Source organism: Populus alba, chromosome 10 (genome assembly GCF_005239225.2).
Source record: "Populus alba chromosome 10, ASM523922v2, whole genome shotgun sequence".
NCBI lineage: Eukaryota > Viridiplantae > Streptophyta > Magnoliopsida > Malpighiales > Salicaceae > Populus > Populus alba.
This window is the reverse complement of record NC_133293.1, coordinates 18,233,987-18,248,316: the sequence shown is the minus strand read 5'-3', so window position 1 is coordinate 18,248,316 and position 14,330 is coordinate 18,233,987. Positions and strand designations below refer to the sequence as shown.

The 14,330-nt window shown below is 34.5% G+C and overlaps 2 protein-coding genes across 2 annotated transcripts; one reads left to right on the top strand and one right to left on the bottom strand.

Moving 5' to 3' along the window:
• The first annotated feature begins 1,005 nt into the window (after nucleotides 1–1,005).
• On the top strand, nucleotides 1,006–4,684 carry LOC118059637 (probable sugar phosphate/phosphate translocator At3g11320). The gene is made up of 4 exons (XM_035072546.2): nucleotides 1,006–1,832; nucleotides 2,406–2,509; nucleotides 2,608–2,836; nucleotides 4,148–4,684. Exons 1-4 carry the CDS (start codon nucleotides 1,392–1,394, stop codon nucleotides 4,292–4,294), a joined length of 921 nt encoding a protein of 306 aa, XP_034928437.1. The 5' UTR covers nucleotides 1,006–1,391; the 3' UTR covers nucleotides 4,295–4,684.
• A 3,253-nt stretch (nucleotides 4,685–7,937) lies between these two features.
• Nucleotides 7,938–11,042, bottom strand: LOC118059636 (LIM domain-containing protein WLIM2b). Its single transcript, XM_035072545.2, has 6 exons — nucleotides 10,860–11,042; nucleotides 10,322–10,522; nucleotides 9,782–9,881; nucleotides 9,651–9,685; nucleotides 9,445–9,534; nucleotides 7,938–8,395 (listed from the first exon to the last, which is right to left on the bottom strand). Exons 2-6 carry the CDS (start codon nucleotides 10,454–10,456, stop codon nucleotides 8,186–8,188), a joined length of 570 nt encoding a protein of 189 aa, XP_034928436.1. The 5' UTR covers nucleotides 10,457–10,522; nucleotides 10,860–11,042; the 3' UTR covers nucleotides 7,938–8,185.
• Between the last annotated feature and the right edge of the window lie 3,288 nt (nucleotides 11,043–14,330).

The following is a 14,330-nucleotide window of genomic DNA, read 5'->3' as shown; positions in this document are numbered from 1 at the left end:
TATCGGTTATTTTGAACACCCCTACATATTATTATGAATCATGGCAATCAAATTTACATAAATATGATGTGTAATTGAGAGAATTAGAAGGGTATTGTCTTTTTTTATTTTTAATTTGAAAAGTTATTATTGCATATTACAGGCGTCTAAGAAAGTGGACGACGCCTATGCCACTAAAAAGGCGAGCAAGGCATTTCTTGATAGCCAAATCTGGTCATTCACTATCAAGATCGATTGTTTGTGTTTTTTTTTATTGACAATTAAAATACATAATTATTCTCTATTTGTTTTGTTGTTTGCTTTGTCTGACATGAATTGCTAGACTCGAGCAATTTGGATCTAGAAACATGTCAAATCAAAGAAATATAGGTCCAATAACAATACCACGCTTAAAAGTCTCAGGTGTGACAACCATGTTTGGTGCCATGCCCAGGCTCGAGTCTGATTTAATTGCTAGATTTCAGCATGGGTCTAGTATGACCACCAAATCCAGAAGGCTTAAAATATTTTTAATATTTTTTTAAAAATTTGATATTGATCAATTCTGAAGTGCGGCTAGATATACTTAGTTTATACATCAATTTTTATGATATATCATCATGAAAAGTAAAAATTACTTTATTGGGAAAACAAGTGTGAAAACTAGGTAATAAATAATTGGAGTGGAATAAGAGTTAAGTTTTGTTTTTACTTTTTAAAAGTTTTTTCTAAAAATTAATTTTTTATATTTTTATTTTTTCAGATAATATATATGACATTAAAAATAAGTTTTTTAAAATAAAAAAACATATATTTTTATTTATTTTTAAATAAAAAATAAATTAAAAATCAACACTACAGGCTGTAAATCTTACACTTGCACTGGCGAAAAAGGAAAGGCAGGTAAAAAAAAAACTCAACTACATTAAAGAGTCAAAGCTTTACCTTTCCTTATACCGTACACAAAATAATAGAATACAACACAAGCACCGTATTCTCCTTTTTCATATACAAAACCCATAACATAAATAACACCGCACAGAGAAAGAGCGAGAGGGAGAGGAAAACAAACGGAAGCCAAAACGAAACGCCCCAGTCCCCACCCCACGCGTTTACCACTACCTCTCCTCCTCCTCCTCCTCCTCCTCCTCTCCTTCCTCAGCTTTTTATCTGCGAAGGAAAACCACATTCCTTTCAATTCCCTCCCAATCCCTCAAATCCCCCCCTCTCTGTCTTGCAAAAATCCTCTCTCATTACTATTATAATTATGTCACAGATCCATGGGAGAAGAACCCTCGAATAATCTCCATTAGATCCACACCATTTCCCTGCACCCCAGCCCACCTGATTTAACCAGCGAGCACCGACACCCCTCCAATAATCTCCACCGTCCGATCTCTAAAAAAACCAGGATGAAGAGCACATCACGATTATTCACGATCGGTCTAGTGTCATCATGGTACTGCTCAAACATAGGAGTTCTGTTACTAAACAAATACCTTTTAAGCAATTATGGGTTCAAGTATCCGATCTTCTTGACCATGTGTCACATGACAGCTTGTAGTTTGCTAAGTTACGTTGCAATTGCGTGGATGAAGATGGTGCCTATGCAGACTATCCGGTCTAAAACACAATTCATTAAGATCTCGGCTTTAAGTCTCGTGTTCTGTGTGTCGGTTGTGTTTGGTAATATTTCTTTGAGGTTCTTGCCTGTCTCTTTTAATCAGGCTATTGGTGCCACTACGCCCTTTTTTACGGCTGTTTTCGCTTATCTGATGACTCTTAAAAGAGAGGCTTGGCTGACTTATGTTACCTTGATTCCTGTTGTCACTGGGGTTGTTATTGCTAGTGGGGTAAGTTACCTGTTTTTTTCTTATTTACGTTGTTATTCTGGGATTTTGTTTCAATAACTGAATTGGGTTTCTTGACTTTTTTACTGTTATTATTGTATTTTTTATGTTCCTCCAAATGGGTTTTCTTCGATTGGTTTCTAGCTGTTTTAGTTGATTTTCTTTTTTCATGTGTATTTTATGCTAGCTTGGGAAGGAATGGGATTTGTTTTTCTATATTTTCAGCTCCTTATCATGACCGAGAATTGCATTTCTGTTGCTGAAATCAAATAAATCTCCAGCATCCAAATTTCATAATGTGTTTTGGATTCCACGGTCTGTTATGTTGACTTTTAGTTGTTAGTAATTTGTCTCCCAAAATTCTTGAGAGTTCAGTATTCCATTGGATTTAAGAAGTTTTCATTTATGTATTTTGGTTTGAAAATTATCTTGCGAATTTGGTCAGCGTGATTACTTCTCTTCGGTTTTCTTTTCTTTTTGAGCTTAGGCAACGTTTGTGGTGTTGTGTTATGAAAATGGATTCCATTTGAGCTATAAGTGTTTTAACTCTGGTCTGTCTTTGTTGGGTGGAAATAGGGTGAACCAAGTTTTCATCTATTTGGGTTTATAATGTGTATTTCTGCTACGGCTGCAAGGGCGCTCAAATCAGTTCTGCAAGGGATTTTGCTTTCTTCGGAAGGGTAAGGATGTTTGTCTCTTGATTTCTTTATTTTTTTTGCAAATGAAGGTGATGGCCAGGCTCTTTGTATGCTGAGAAGTTTGCATTTTCTTTTTTAAGTGAGAAGCTGAATTCAATGAATCTCCTCCTATACATGGCTCCGATAGCTGTTGTATTTTTACTCCCTGCAACGCTTATCATGGAAGAAAATGTGGTTGGTATCACACTAGCTCTTGCCAGAGATGATGTCAAGATCATCTGGTACTTGCTATTCAACTCCTCACTGGCGTATTTTGTGAATCTGACCAACTTCTTGGTTACAAAACACACAAGTGCTCTAACTCTCCAGGTAGGTGTTTAATTTCGGAGATACAATGACTTGATTTTTTTATTTTTATTTTAACACACCATGCAATTGTCATAAAATTATTATGTGTGCTTTTGCAAGTCAGTCCGATGAAACAATAATTTATTCCGGAAAGAAAAAGGAAATGAGGTGTTTCAGTTCAGGGTGTTGCATTTTAATCTCTAAGAATGTGCAAAACCTCTCATATCTAAATGTGTTCAGTTCATTTCTCCTCGGTTAATTTTCTGGGAGTTTTTCTCCAGAAGTGATTAGCTCAGGATTGCTGTCCTGTCTTAAGGAGTAGTTTGTGCCACACGATGGTTCAAACTTTTCAATTATATTTCCACATATTTTGATGATGAAATGTTAGATCCAGAGAGCAAGATGTGTTTTGGAGATTGAGAATATGGAGGGTTGTGGTGTTAGGAACTTAGGAGGGGCTTGCTAACTGGAAGATTTCATTAGATTGCTTGGTAGTCTCTGTTTGTATAGCTCATTATAATGCTGAAAGTTATTCAGTGTTAGTTCTTCTGGATATATGTAGCTTATGCATTTACATGTTTTTTGAAAGCTGTGTTTTTAATTTCTTTTTAAGAAATAGCTGGAACATTGAACTTGCTAAATGGGGGTGTGGAGATAATTCTTGTAGCAAGAAGAACAAATGGACTTGTAAAAACATTTATTTCAAGAAACTCTAGGCTGTATTAAGAGAGGACAATAGACGGAAATCCTTCAGTGCACAATGGCATATGAATGGTTATGGCCCATTAAGACAAGGAGTGATTTGTTATCTAAGTTGAAAGCAAGGAAAGGACAAAAGGAGTTTTTGTTGTAAAAGTTGGAGGGGAAATCAATCTCTGCTTGGTTGTCTGTGCTTCTTTAGACAATCGATTTCATTCTCATTTGATTACATGCTTCAATGTTTGTAGTTTCTGTATGTACAATGTTGGCACCTGATGTACCAGCAGAAAAGAGTGATTAGATTCATCAAACAATCCTCTTTATAAAGAAAAAAAGATTGAAGCTTTAGGATTGAGCAAGGAATGTTGGACAAAGAATGGTGTAGGTTGAAGTAGTAAAAATGATTTAATCTCGCCAGCCTACAGAAAACTTGGTTAAAACAGAACTTGGTACTAGTTTGGTATCAAGATTCCATGGTCAAGAAATAAAAAAGGTTTACTGGAGTTAAATTGTTTAGTTGCTATTTTTGAACTTGTTTTCTTCTGGTGAATCACTGACATTTCTGCATCACCTTTTAGCATCGTGTTGATAGGCCTTGATCTCTGAGATAACAAAGAATTCTTGATCTTCCAGGTTCTCGGTAATGCAAAAGGAGCTGTAGCTGTTGTGGTTTCAATTTTAATATTCAGAAATCCTGTGTCTGTTACTGGAATGCTTGGTTACTCGCTTACAGTTTTTGGAGTCGTCCTCTACAGTGAAGCCAAGAAACGAAGCAAATGATGATGTATGATTCGGGAAAAGCATTAATTGCGATATTTTATGTCGGTGCCAGGACGGCAGCAACCTTCCAAGAGGCAAGTTCAGGATGTGGTTGGTGCCATGGAATTTGGCTCTCTGGATTCTATATTTTTTGTCCAGGAAACCCGAGTGGGTGGTTTCCGTTTGTATCAGCAACGACAGCAGGATTAGCCAGACGTAGAATACTCAAATAAGTGACTGATTTATCTCTACTATTCCAGCAGCTTGAGGTTTTAGAGAAGTATCATTTTTATCTTTTTTATTCTTTCAGGAAAAAAATTGTAGAATCGGGTCGTTACACAGTCAGTTTGTTATTAACATTTGTCATATTCGATTAATTAATGAAAGGAACACTCAAAATTTTACTACTTACATGTTCGTATCCTCGGGGATTGGAAGCCTACAAAGTCTTTATGCCGGTGGTGGCTGCCATGTTTGTTCTACAAAATGTCCACCATTTTGAGAATGGAATATCCGAATAAGAGGGCCGGTAAATGCTGTCATGCCTGTCGAGTTGCTGTCCATTTAGGGATAAGTGGTTGCTAAATACCATCCCATAGGGTGTTTGAGAGTGTGGTAGCGATTGCTTTTGAAATAGTTTTTCGTGCTGAAAAGCATGCAAATAATATTTTTTTATTTTTTAAAAATTATTTTTGATATCGGTACATCAAAACGATCCAAAAAGTACAAACCACATTTAATTTTAACAAAAAAAAAGTTTAAAATTTTCCGAAAAACAGTTTCAACCTCAATGCCAAACACCCTTAATTTTTCCGAAAAAAAAAATATGTGATTGAAGATGAGGTTAGCTCGAACCTCTCCGAAAGCAGAATCCACGACAGATCCACCATAATCAAGCATTTAGTATTCTCTGCTGTTGGCGGGGATGCTTTTCAAAATCGATCTACAGTATCACTTAATTAGCAAGATACCTAACCAGAATACATGTGCAATGTATAAAAAAGAGCAGACAAATCTGGTGATATGAAAATTAACTAATCCAGAATTATCGAAAAACTCAAAAGATCCTTTATTTGCTGCATAATTCATTATATCACACAACCTTTCTTACAAGAAATGTATTTTCCCTTTTTATTTATTATCAAGATTATTTTTTTCATTGTTAATCAAGTTTTAAATAAATGATCACACCCGAAATAAATTCTGAAATAACTTCATCAGAATTTATTTCTTTTGACCTCCCTTTAAATTTAACCTGAAAAGCAAACCCACTAACAAATTTTTCAAGCCAACTCCCAGTTGCTCGGGAGATTATTCATAAGTGGACTCTACAAGTGTCGTTCAGTGCCAGTATAGAGAAGAAGTGCAAGCTAAGTTTCATGAGATTTAACTATTTTTTTGTTTTTAATATGTTAATATTAAAATAATTTTTTTATTTTTAAAAATATTATTTTTATATATTCCCAAATAAAAATCAAATTTAAAAATAAAATTTACGACACATGCGGGCTAAGGGTAAATAAGAAGAAGCGGGTGCGGTCCAGTCATCACAGGTTTCTCTCGTAAATAAGAAGAAAGGTCACCAGCCAAGGGTAAATAATATTTCTTTGCACGACACCGTTGCCATCCTTAATTATAGCGGGAAAAAACCAGTCTTGTTTCCCGCTAAAAGAAGAGCAGACGAACACAACACCCTCCACTTCCCCCCAATCTCTCTAACTCCCATCTCTTCCAAAAATAAGACCCTAAATTACTCACCACTCTCAATAAAAAAAAATTCCATGTTCGAGCTAAGGTTAGCGCGGGGAAGTTTATTGAAGGAAGATAGTTGTACGTGTAATCAATCAAAGACCTAGTCAATGATGCCAATTTTGACTGTTCCTCCACCGGATTCTCTCTCAAATCCATGGGTTCTGTCCACGTGTCAATCATCTCCCTCCTCCTCCGATATGATGGCCTCGAGAACTACCGCTAGCCCGCTGCGATCGCAACCTCTCCATGGGCATGAACATCGGTAACATGGAGAAGATGTTGAAATTCGCCAATAACGATGATATTGTCATTATCAAGGCTGATGGTGGTGGAGATGCCGTCTGTTTCATGTTTGAGAGCCCTAGTAAGTAGCCATAGCCCATAGCTTAGTTTTTTTGATCTTTGATTGAGGATTTGGTTTCTTTCTGTTAATCGGTGTGAAATCTATGGGTTTGGTTCGACCATGGCGAGGAAAGAAAGCCTAGGGCGGAGAAGACTGACCTTGAAATTAAGGCTGAAGTTGAAGTAGTGGATATTGGGCAGACTTTGTGGCTATAATCTAGAAAAGATGACTCTGTCTCTTTATGAGATGAAGAAATATCTTTAGGTTATTTACATTTTGGGACGTGTAACCTTTTTGTGGCAAAGCGAAACCTAATTAATGTCTTCTGCTTTTGCAAAAGGCTGGTGTTCACTTGCCATTTACAGCCCACTCATCATTGGACCGTTGCCTTTTGCTATTAGCTCTTCTCCCGAGCACTCTATTCACTGAAAAACAACGGCCGGCTCGAAGGATCGGATCCAGTGTGGCTTAACTTTTTGGAAATAATGATTACACCGAGCCTTGATGGCTGTAGCGCCCAATCTTTCCTTGTCCATAAATTCCAGACACTATTTAGCAAGCCCTAGCTGGCGCGGCAGAAATCTCATCTCCATCAACACTCTTATCAATTGAACTCTCTTTGATTCCATCTTTCAATAAAGGCAAAACCTTAGGCATCAATTCAATCACCAATCTCTTCTCTTCACCCACTAAACTACCACAATCCACTCCCAACAACTCACCAATCCTCCTCTCATATCTGTCACCAAAATCATCTCATAATAAGCTTTCGATTGCTCGTTGAAAGCCAAGTTAGCTTCAATTGAGAGGTTGTTTGGGATCCAGTAGAGCAATTCCTGCGTGGAGGATTGAGAGGAGGAGAGCAATGCACCTGCTAAAGTGAAGCCTTTGATTGAAAAGTTGTGTTTCGGTGATGGCATTAATGTTAGGGTTAGGGTTTTTTTATCGACAGCAGGTTTTATCGAGATTGATGCGCCTTCAGGCGGGGGGTAGGGCTCTTTTTTTTTAGAGTTTAAAATTGTCTCGGACAACCTGAATTAAACACATGTACACACAGAAATTAGAGCTTCAAAACATTTTAGGGCTTGCGGATACTGAATTAATATGGGCATGGAGAGCTGAGTGTCGATTCGACATTTTTTGGCTCCCCCGTCGCGATTTCTTTGAATTTTCATACTTGATTCTTTTTCACAGCTCACGGTATCAGAGTGTCAAGACGGTGTCAAGACGTTTTTCGTGAGTGACGTAATGTTACCCGGAGTTTTAGAAAGGTCTAATCGGGACCGGCCACGTCTCAGATTGAGGTTTTTTAAACAGCCATCACAGTGCCCTTACTGTTAGCCACCCATTATCATCTTCCATCCCAAATTACAAGTGAATTTTTCCTTTAAGGTTCTTGTTTCACATCATTACAAGATTGCAGATAAAGATTGGGACAGACGGAGTAAGAAAATTTATGGTAACATATGAATAATTATCCGTGTCAGCAAGAATAGAAGCGTATGAGATTCTGAAACACTTTCCCCCTAATTTTTTGCAGTAACAACAAGATACAAAAGTGATAATCACTAGTAGAATCCAATATTTGCAATTGAAATTCCTCCGCATGTAATTTTACATTTGTGGGAATTTGAAACCCATCTATCAATCAAACACAACAAACATGCCCATTATAGCTGGGCTGAAAGGAAGAGAGAAAAAAACCAAGGCAGAACCAAGTTTTGCATACTCCTTCCGATGGAAATCGGAGGGCATGGAAGGAAAACACAAATGAAAAGTAGATAAAGCCACGCAAATGAAATATCAAATGGAGATATTTAAGCCTCTGGCACAGAAGCCGCTGCACGCTTCATTGTTGCGGACTTGATGAGGTGGTTGTAGCTGCCCTTTTCCTTGAAAAGTTGGGAGAAGTGATGCTTGCAATACAATACGCCCTGAAGTGCTGCATAATTTGATGGTGTTATAGCACAGCCACCGTGCGAGCACTTGAAACATGATTTGTGATAGGCTTGGCTTTCAACTGTTACCTGTAGTTTTTTGGAGAACAGAACAATTATTATGATTCCAGAGTATTTTTTAGCATATAAAGATGGAACTCGCACCAAAGAAAAATAAATAACTTCTACATCAAAAGAGATGCAATTTATTTTCGTGGGAATTTTAGATTCAACCAATTTTCACAAAAAGCTCAGCTGGTACGTACTTGGAAATATCTAGCATTTGGTTTTGAAACATCTAAAACACGAGGAGCTGGGGGCCATTAATCTCATTCAGCAAGCCAAGTGCCAGTTTACTAGGAAGAAACTGACCAGGCAAGGTACCTCATTTCTTCCTTCAAAAACTTTTTATCAACCACCAATCTAATAATGGAATAACTGATGCTGCATCTAATAATAATGGCCAGGTTTCTAAAGCCTTAGATTGGGAGGTGGATGGATAATAATAACAATACTGGTAGAATAGCACCACAATCATCAAACCATCTACCAAGAAATAACTATGCTCTTCTCAACAAAGAAAAGAAAAGGAAAAATTAGACTCACTATAAACAACCGGCTATTTCAGGCACTAGACAGGGAGCTTGCATTACGAATTGTGATTTATCAGATTCTAAACAACTTGAAATGGTCAATTGAGATAACATATGAGCAACCTTTATTCCATAACTATGTCATAAGGAGACATATTCTATCAATGTTGTTATCACGAGCTCCTCCATCAATGTCCACCAGAAAAAATGAACTTCATGAACGAGACCTCCTTGAATTCATGAAGTCCATACTGATGTCAGATAAAATTACCCCAAGCTTAAGTAATGCATTTAAGTTACATGAATCGTCATTCCTAGCTCTCTAAATCTGTAGCCCCGCCACTTTGACTTCCCAAACAAGCCCCAGCCTTTTCGTCAGATTTAATTTGTTTATATAGGCTCCATAAATGAGCATTCACAGGACAGCCTCGGTGGAACAAGAAAAACTCAACCAAGCCAATCAATCAAATTTAACGATTGGAGTTCTATCAAGCAACCTTATAAGCATGTATGTCATGAAATATCTGGGAAATCTTTGACTCTCACCTTCTCGAGCGGATAAGCAGTTTTACCGCAAGTAGCGCACTTTTCTTGTGTCCCTGAAAACATGCTAGCAGCTTTGCTAGGTGACCTTGTCTGGAAACAGCACAGCCATAGAGTATCAGCGACCCACAGCATTTCAAAATCCATAAATGAAATTCACTAATTATAAATAAATGCCAAATACAAACAGTGTTGCAGGGAACATTTACCAGTTCAGGATTTAACTTCTCAGCTGACTTTGCAGCTGTAGAAAATGAAATAAATTGCAAATTAAAAACCAAACACCAAAAACATAGAGTTATCGAAAAGAAATCAATCTCGGCAAGAATGAGAAACATACGTGACTGAAAGTTCTTGTTGAAGTTACCGGTCTCCTTGAACAGCTGCTCAAAGTGAGGCTTACAGTACAATACACCCTCCATCGAAGAATAATTGCTTAGCTGAAAAGCCATAAATTGCACAACCTAATTAGCACAAATCGAAGAAATACATAATCTACTAGTCATCCATTAAAATCAGGGTATATAACATGAATATTTTCCTCTAAAAAATCCCAAAAAAATACGTATAAAATCATTTGTTGATCATAAGCAATTATCCTTAAAATCCCTCTGTGATATGCTACTAGTTGATAAGTAAAAGAGTTCTATCAGATTCTGCTTATCATACCCTCCAGTTAGTTAAAGGCAAAGATCTTTAACAGGTCGATGTGTTAAACAAGCCATTGCCTAGCAGCTAAAACGAATCACTTGGGTCAATTTATCTGTAATGCACAATTCTAAAAGTTGTAGATATAAGCATTGCCACCTACATTCTTGACTATATTAACAAAAAAATTGTAGAAAATAAGGTAAGTCAAAGATTAAAAAGGTATAAGCACCTTTAACGTGCCTTTGCAGTGAAAACACTTGAAGCAAGTTTTATGGTAAGCAACCCCGTCTGCTGATAGAAGTTCCATAGGATACACAGTCTTCTCACAAGCCTTGCATTTCTGTTGGGTACCAGTAAACGACATCGTTTGTAGCTATATAAACTATACCCTCTAGATCTGATGACTGTCCTGTTAACTCCCTTGGATAACCTGCCCATCCAAAACCCCCAAAACAGCTATGTATGAAATCAATGGAAGCTTTGCAGATTAATCAGTATCAGTTAAGACTCGTAGAAGATAAAGGTTGAACTTTCAAATGAAGCACGGTAGATCAGAGAAGTGTTTATTAATAAATATAAACTTCAAGATTCAAAATTCAAGATTGGTAACCGATCTAAGACTTCAAAGAAATGCAAGAAGTTTAATAAATTTTAAAAATGAGCTAATTAGCAGAAGGAAATAGACAAGATTACCGTAAAAAAAAAAAAAAAGCAATTGAAATGAAGTGAGATCTGTTTGGCCAAAAATACAAAGAGAAGGCGCGTACCGAATTGAGATTATAATCGGAAAAGATGGATATTTCGATCTGGGAGTCAAAGGTAGTGAATCGAGAGATGAAAAGAAAGCGAAAGAGTTGAAAGGGTGAAAGGGGTGTTTTAAAGGATAAAAGGGCGAGCGAAGGGAGCGGGGATGGGGCGCTTTTTGCAGCGAGAGGATGCAGCGAAGTGGGCGTGTTTTTGTGTTTAAAAATATTTTAAGAATTGTTTTGGATTTTTGTTAATTAATTATTTTTTATAATTTTTTATATATTAATATATTAATATCAAAAATATATTATTTTAATATATCTTAAAAAAACAACTACTATTTCAATTCTAAATACATTTATAATATGTAAGGAGAAATAAATTCAGAGATTATTACAAAAATATTACATAGACTGATAGAAAAAGATTGATGTGAAATACCTAATTCGCTGGAAGCACCTGCACTACGGGCTCCGCAGACACTTTTTGTTTGTCTGATTCAACGAACTCCATCGTGCGTTTTTTTTTTTTTTGGGATATAAAAATTACACGTTGACCCCTGTTTGTTTGTTTGTTTTTAATTTACCCTGGTAACGCTGCGCGTGGTTAAAAATGTTGAGAAAGGTCCAAATTATTGCTCTGTTCTCGATTGTGTCTCCTGACACAATATGTTGCAATTAAGTCTTCATCTAATTTCATGTTATCTAATTACCCAGTTTGTAAATAAATTTCGGACCATAATCTAAATATATGGAGGCAAATATTTAATTAAATGAGGGATTCAATTGAAGAATTATTCAATAGTATCGTTAACTATGTGTTCAAATAAAGCATAGTATTAACAACGGGTTCAAAACTTTAAGAATATGGTAGCTTTTAGAGTAGCTTGGACCAGAACAAATGATTTATTGAATTTAAAACAAAAATTTCTTATTATAATGTAGATGGGAGTGGCTGTGCGCCATTAACTATTAACAACTAATATAAATTTATTGATTTTTAATTATTTAGTAGGTGGCCCAATAACAAGAACTTAAAACTAAAATATTTGTTTTTCATGTGATCTCAGGTTTGAACTATGTGGTTATTAATATGATGATCACTTGAAGCTTATATAGTTGTTAACTTTAAGATTCGTGGGATTAGTCGAAACACGTGTAGGCTGGCCTAAATATCCATATTAATAAAAATAAATTATTAATTTTTTTAACAGTTGATTATGGCATGTGCCCTAGATTTTTGGTGTTGATCACCTTGGTTGGCATGCACAAAATTTCATATTTTATATATTTTTTTAAAAAATAATAAAAGGTATTGTGTTAAAGAGTATTTTTAAAATATTTTTTATTTAAAAAATATATTAAAATAATAATTTTTTATTTTTTATATTAATATATTAAAATAATAAAAAATACTAAAATAAAAATTATTTTCATTTATATTTTTTTTAAGCTAAGCATATTTTTAAAAACACTGCATAGTTCTTTGAGGGAATTTTTCATTAGTGCAACGAAGCAAATTGGAAATTAGAGAAAATATTGATGTCAAATCTTCAAATCCTCACGGCGAGCGACACCTTCACATGGCGTGGTAAGCATGTCTATAATTACTCTAAGGATGATAAACTTTTATTACTCAAAAAGCACGAAAAGTAATTTGGTCGGCTTGTCACATGATGCCCCCCTCGCCTGGCAGTCAGTTGTTCAGACTTTCGGTGTGTTTGATATTGCGGTAGTGGTTGTTATTGTGATTTAAAAAAAATTATTTTATATAAAATACTTTTAATTGAGATTGGTTTGAAAAAATAGATGTTTGGTTAAAATTGAGGTTGAAAAAAAAAATAATTTTAATGTGTTTGGTTAAAAATGCTTTTGAAATTGAGGTTATAAAATAATTTTAAAAAATATATATTAATATTGATGGTTTTTAATTTAAATTTTATGGATTTAATTATTGCTATTACATCATGAAATAAATCACACTTAAAAAAAATTACTTTAACAAAAAACTATCTACAATTCCATTACGTACAAAATTCATCCGATAAGAACTATAAAATTATATAAAATATTATCAAGAATAAAATTAAGATTATACTACAAGTAAATTTAATTCACCTTAAACTAATTTAAAAAAAAAACAAAAAAAAATTATCATTCATAGCACGAGTGAAATCAATTAACTACATTAAAAAAAAAAAAAAAAACTTGTTCAGCGAATAGTGGAGGCATGCTCCACTGTTTACTGAACAGTAGAGCTGCCATGCAAAAAGTAGCAATTTGCTGCTTTTTCATTTTCCTACGACCAACTCACGCATAGTAAACAACTTTTTTTATTTAACCAATCTCTCAGTTATTGTATTTTTTTAAAAACGCAACCTCTACCTCGTAGCTAAACGAGCTCGAGAGAGTGGACAAATGTAAAATGTTTGTTACCATCTTCTCTTTTGGTATTTATATTATTTAAAAAATTGAATTCTCAGAGCTCAATTTATCGAGAACTATGCATGTCACCGGTGAATCTATTTGAACTATTCAATTGAGTCGCCGGGAGAGAATCCTGCTATTCGGGAATGTAATTATGATTTTTTTAAAATATTTGTTATTTTTAAATATATTAAAATAATATTTTTTAAAATAATAAAATTATTTTTAATATCAACACATCAAAATAATCTAAAAAACCTAAAATATTATTAATTAAAAACAAATTCTAAATTTTCTTTAAAATATTTTTAAAATATAAAAATAAATAATACATTATTGTTTCTCGCCTGCCCATGGATTGGGCTTTTGTATGATTACTAATATCGGTCTAGTATGTTATTTTTTTCTTTTCTTTTTTTTCCTAAGTAGTATAGTATCAAATTACGGTTGCTCGATACACTTTTAATTACATCATGATTTTCACACGTTTATTGTATGTTGTTCACGATATTAAATAAAAATAAATAAATTGGAATCATGGACATGCAACTTTCTAATTAAAATCCTGTAAACGTTTTTCCTTAATTTTAAACACCATGTGTATTAATAAATCTGGAATTGTCGTAGTTTAACAAGAGAGTACTCTGTATTACTTGGACGATATATAAAATTTTAACAATTCAAAACTACAAAACAACACAGATCTTATTAAATCAATTTGTATAATTTGGGTATCTTTAAATTTTTTTAAAATTATTTTTTGATACACAAGTTTATTGGTGTTATTTTTCAGTCTTAGATAAAGAAAGCAAAGAGGAAAAGGTTGTTGTGTTCCAACAACGAGAAAAAAACCATTATTCACTATATTTTTTAATACTATATATTTTTTTTGTGCCCATATGTTCCTAAAAATGAGACAAGTTTCATTGTGATTGTCTGGATCCATGACATTGCGTGAAAAAACATATCTAAATCGAGAAAGTCAAAACTAATCCTATTTGATTTTGGGTTTTCTAGTTATTTTTTATGTATTTGAAGTTAATGAAATGGTTTTTGAATGTTATA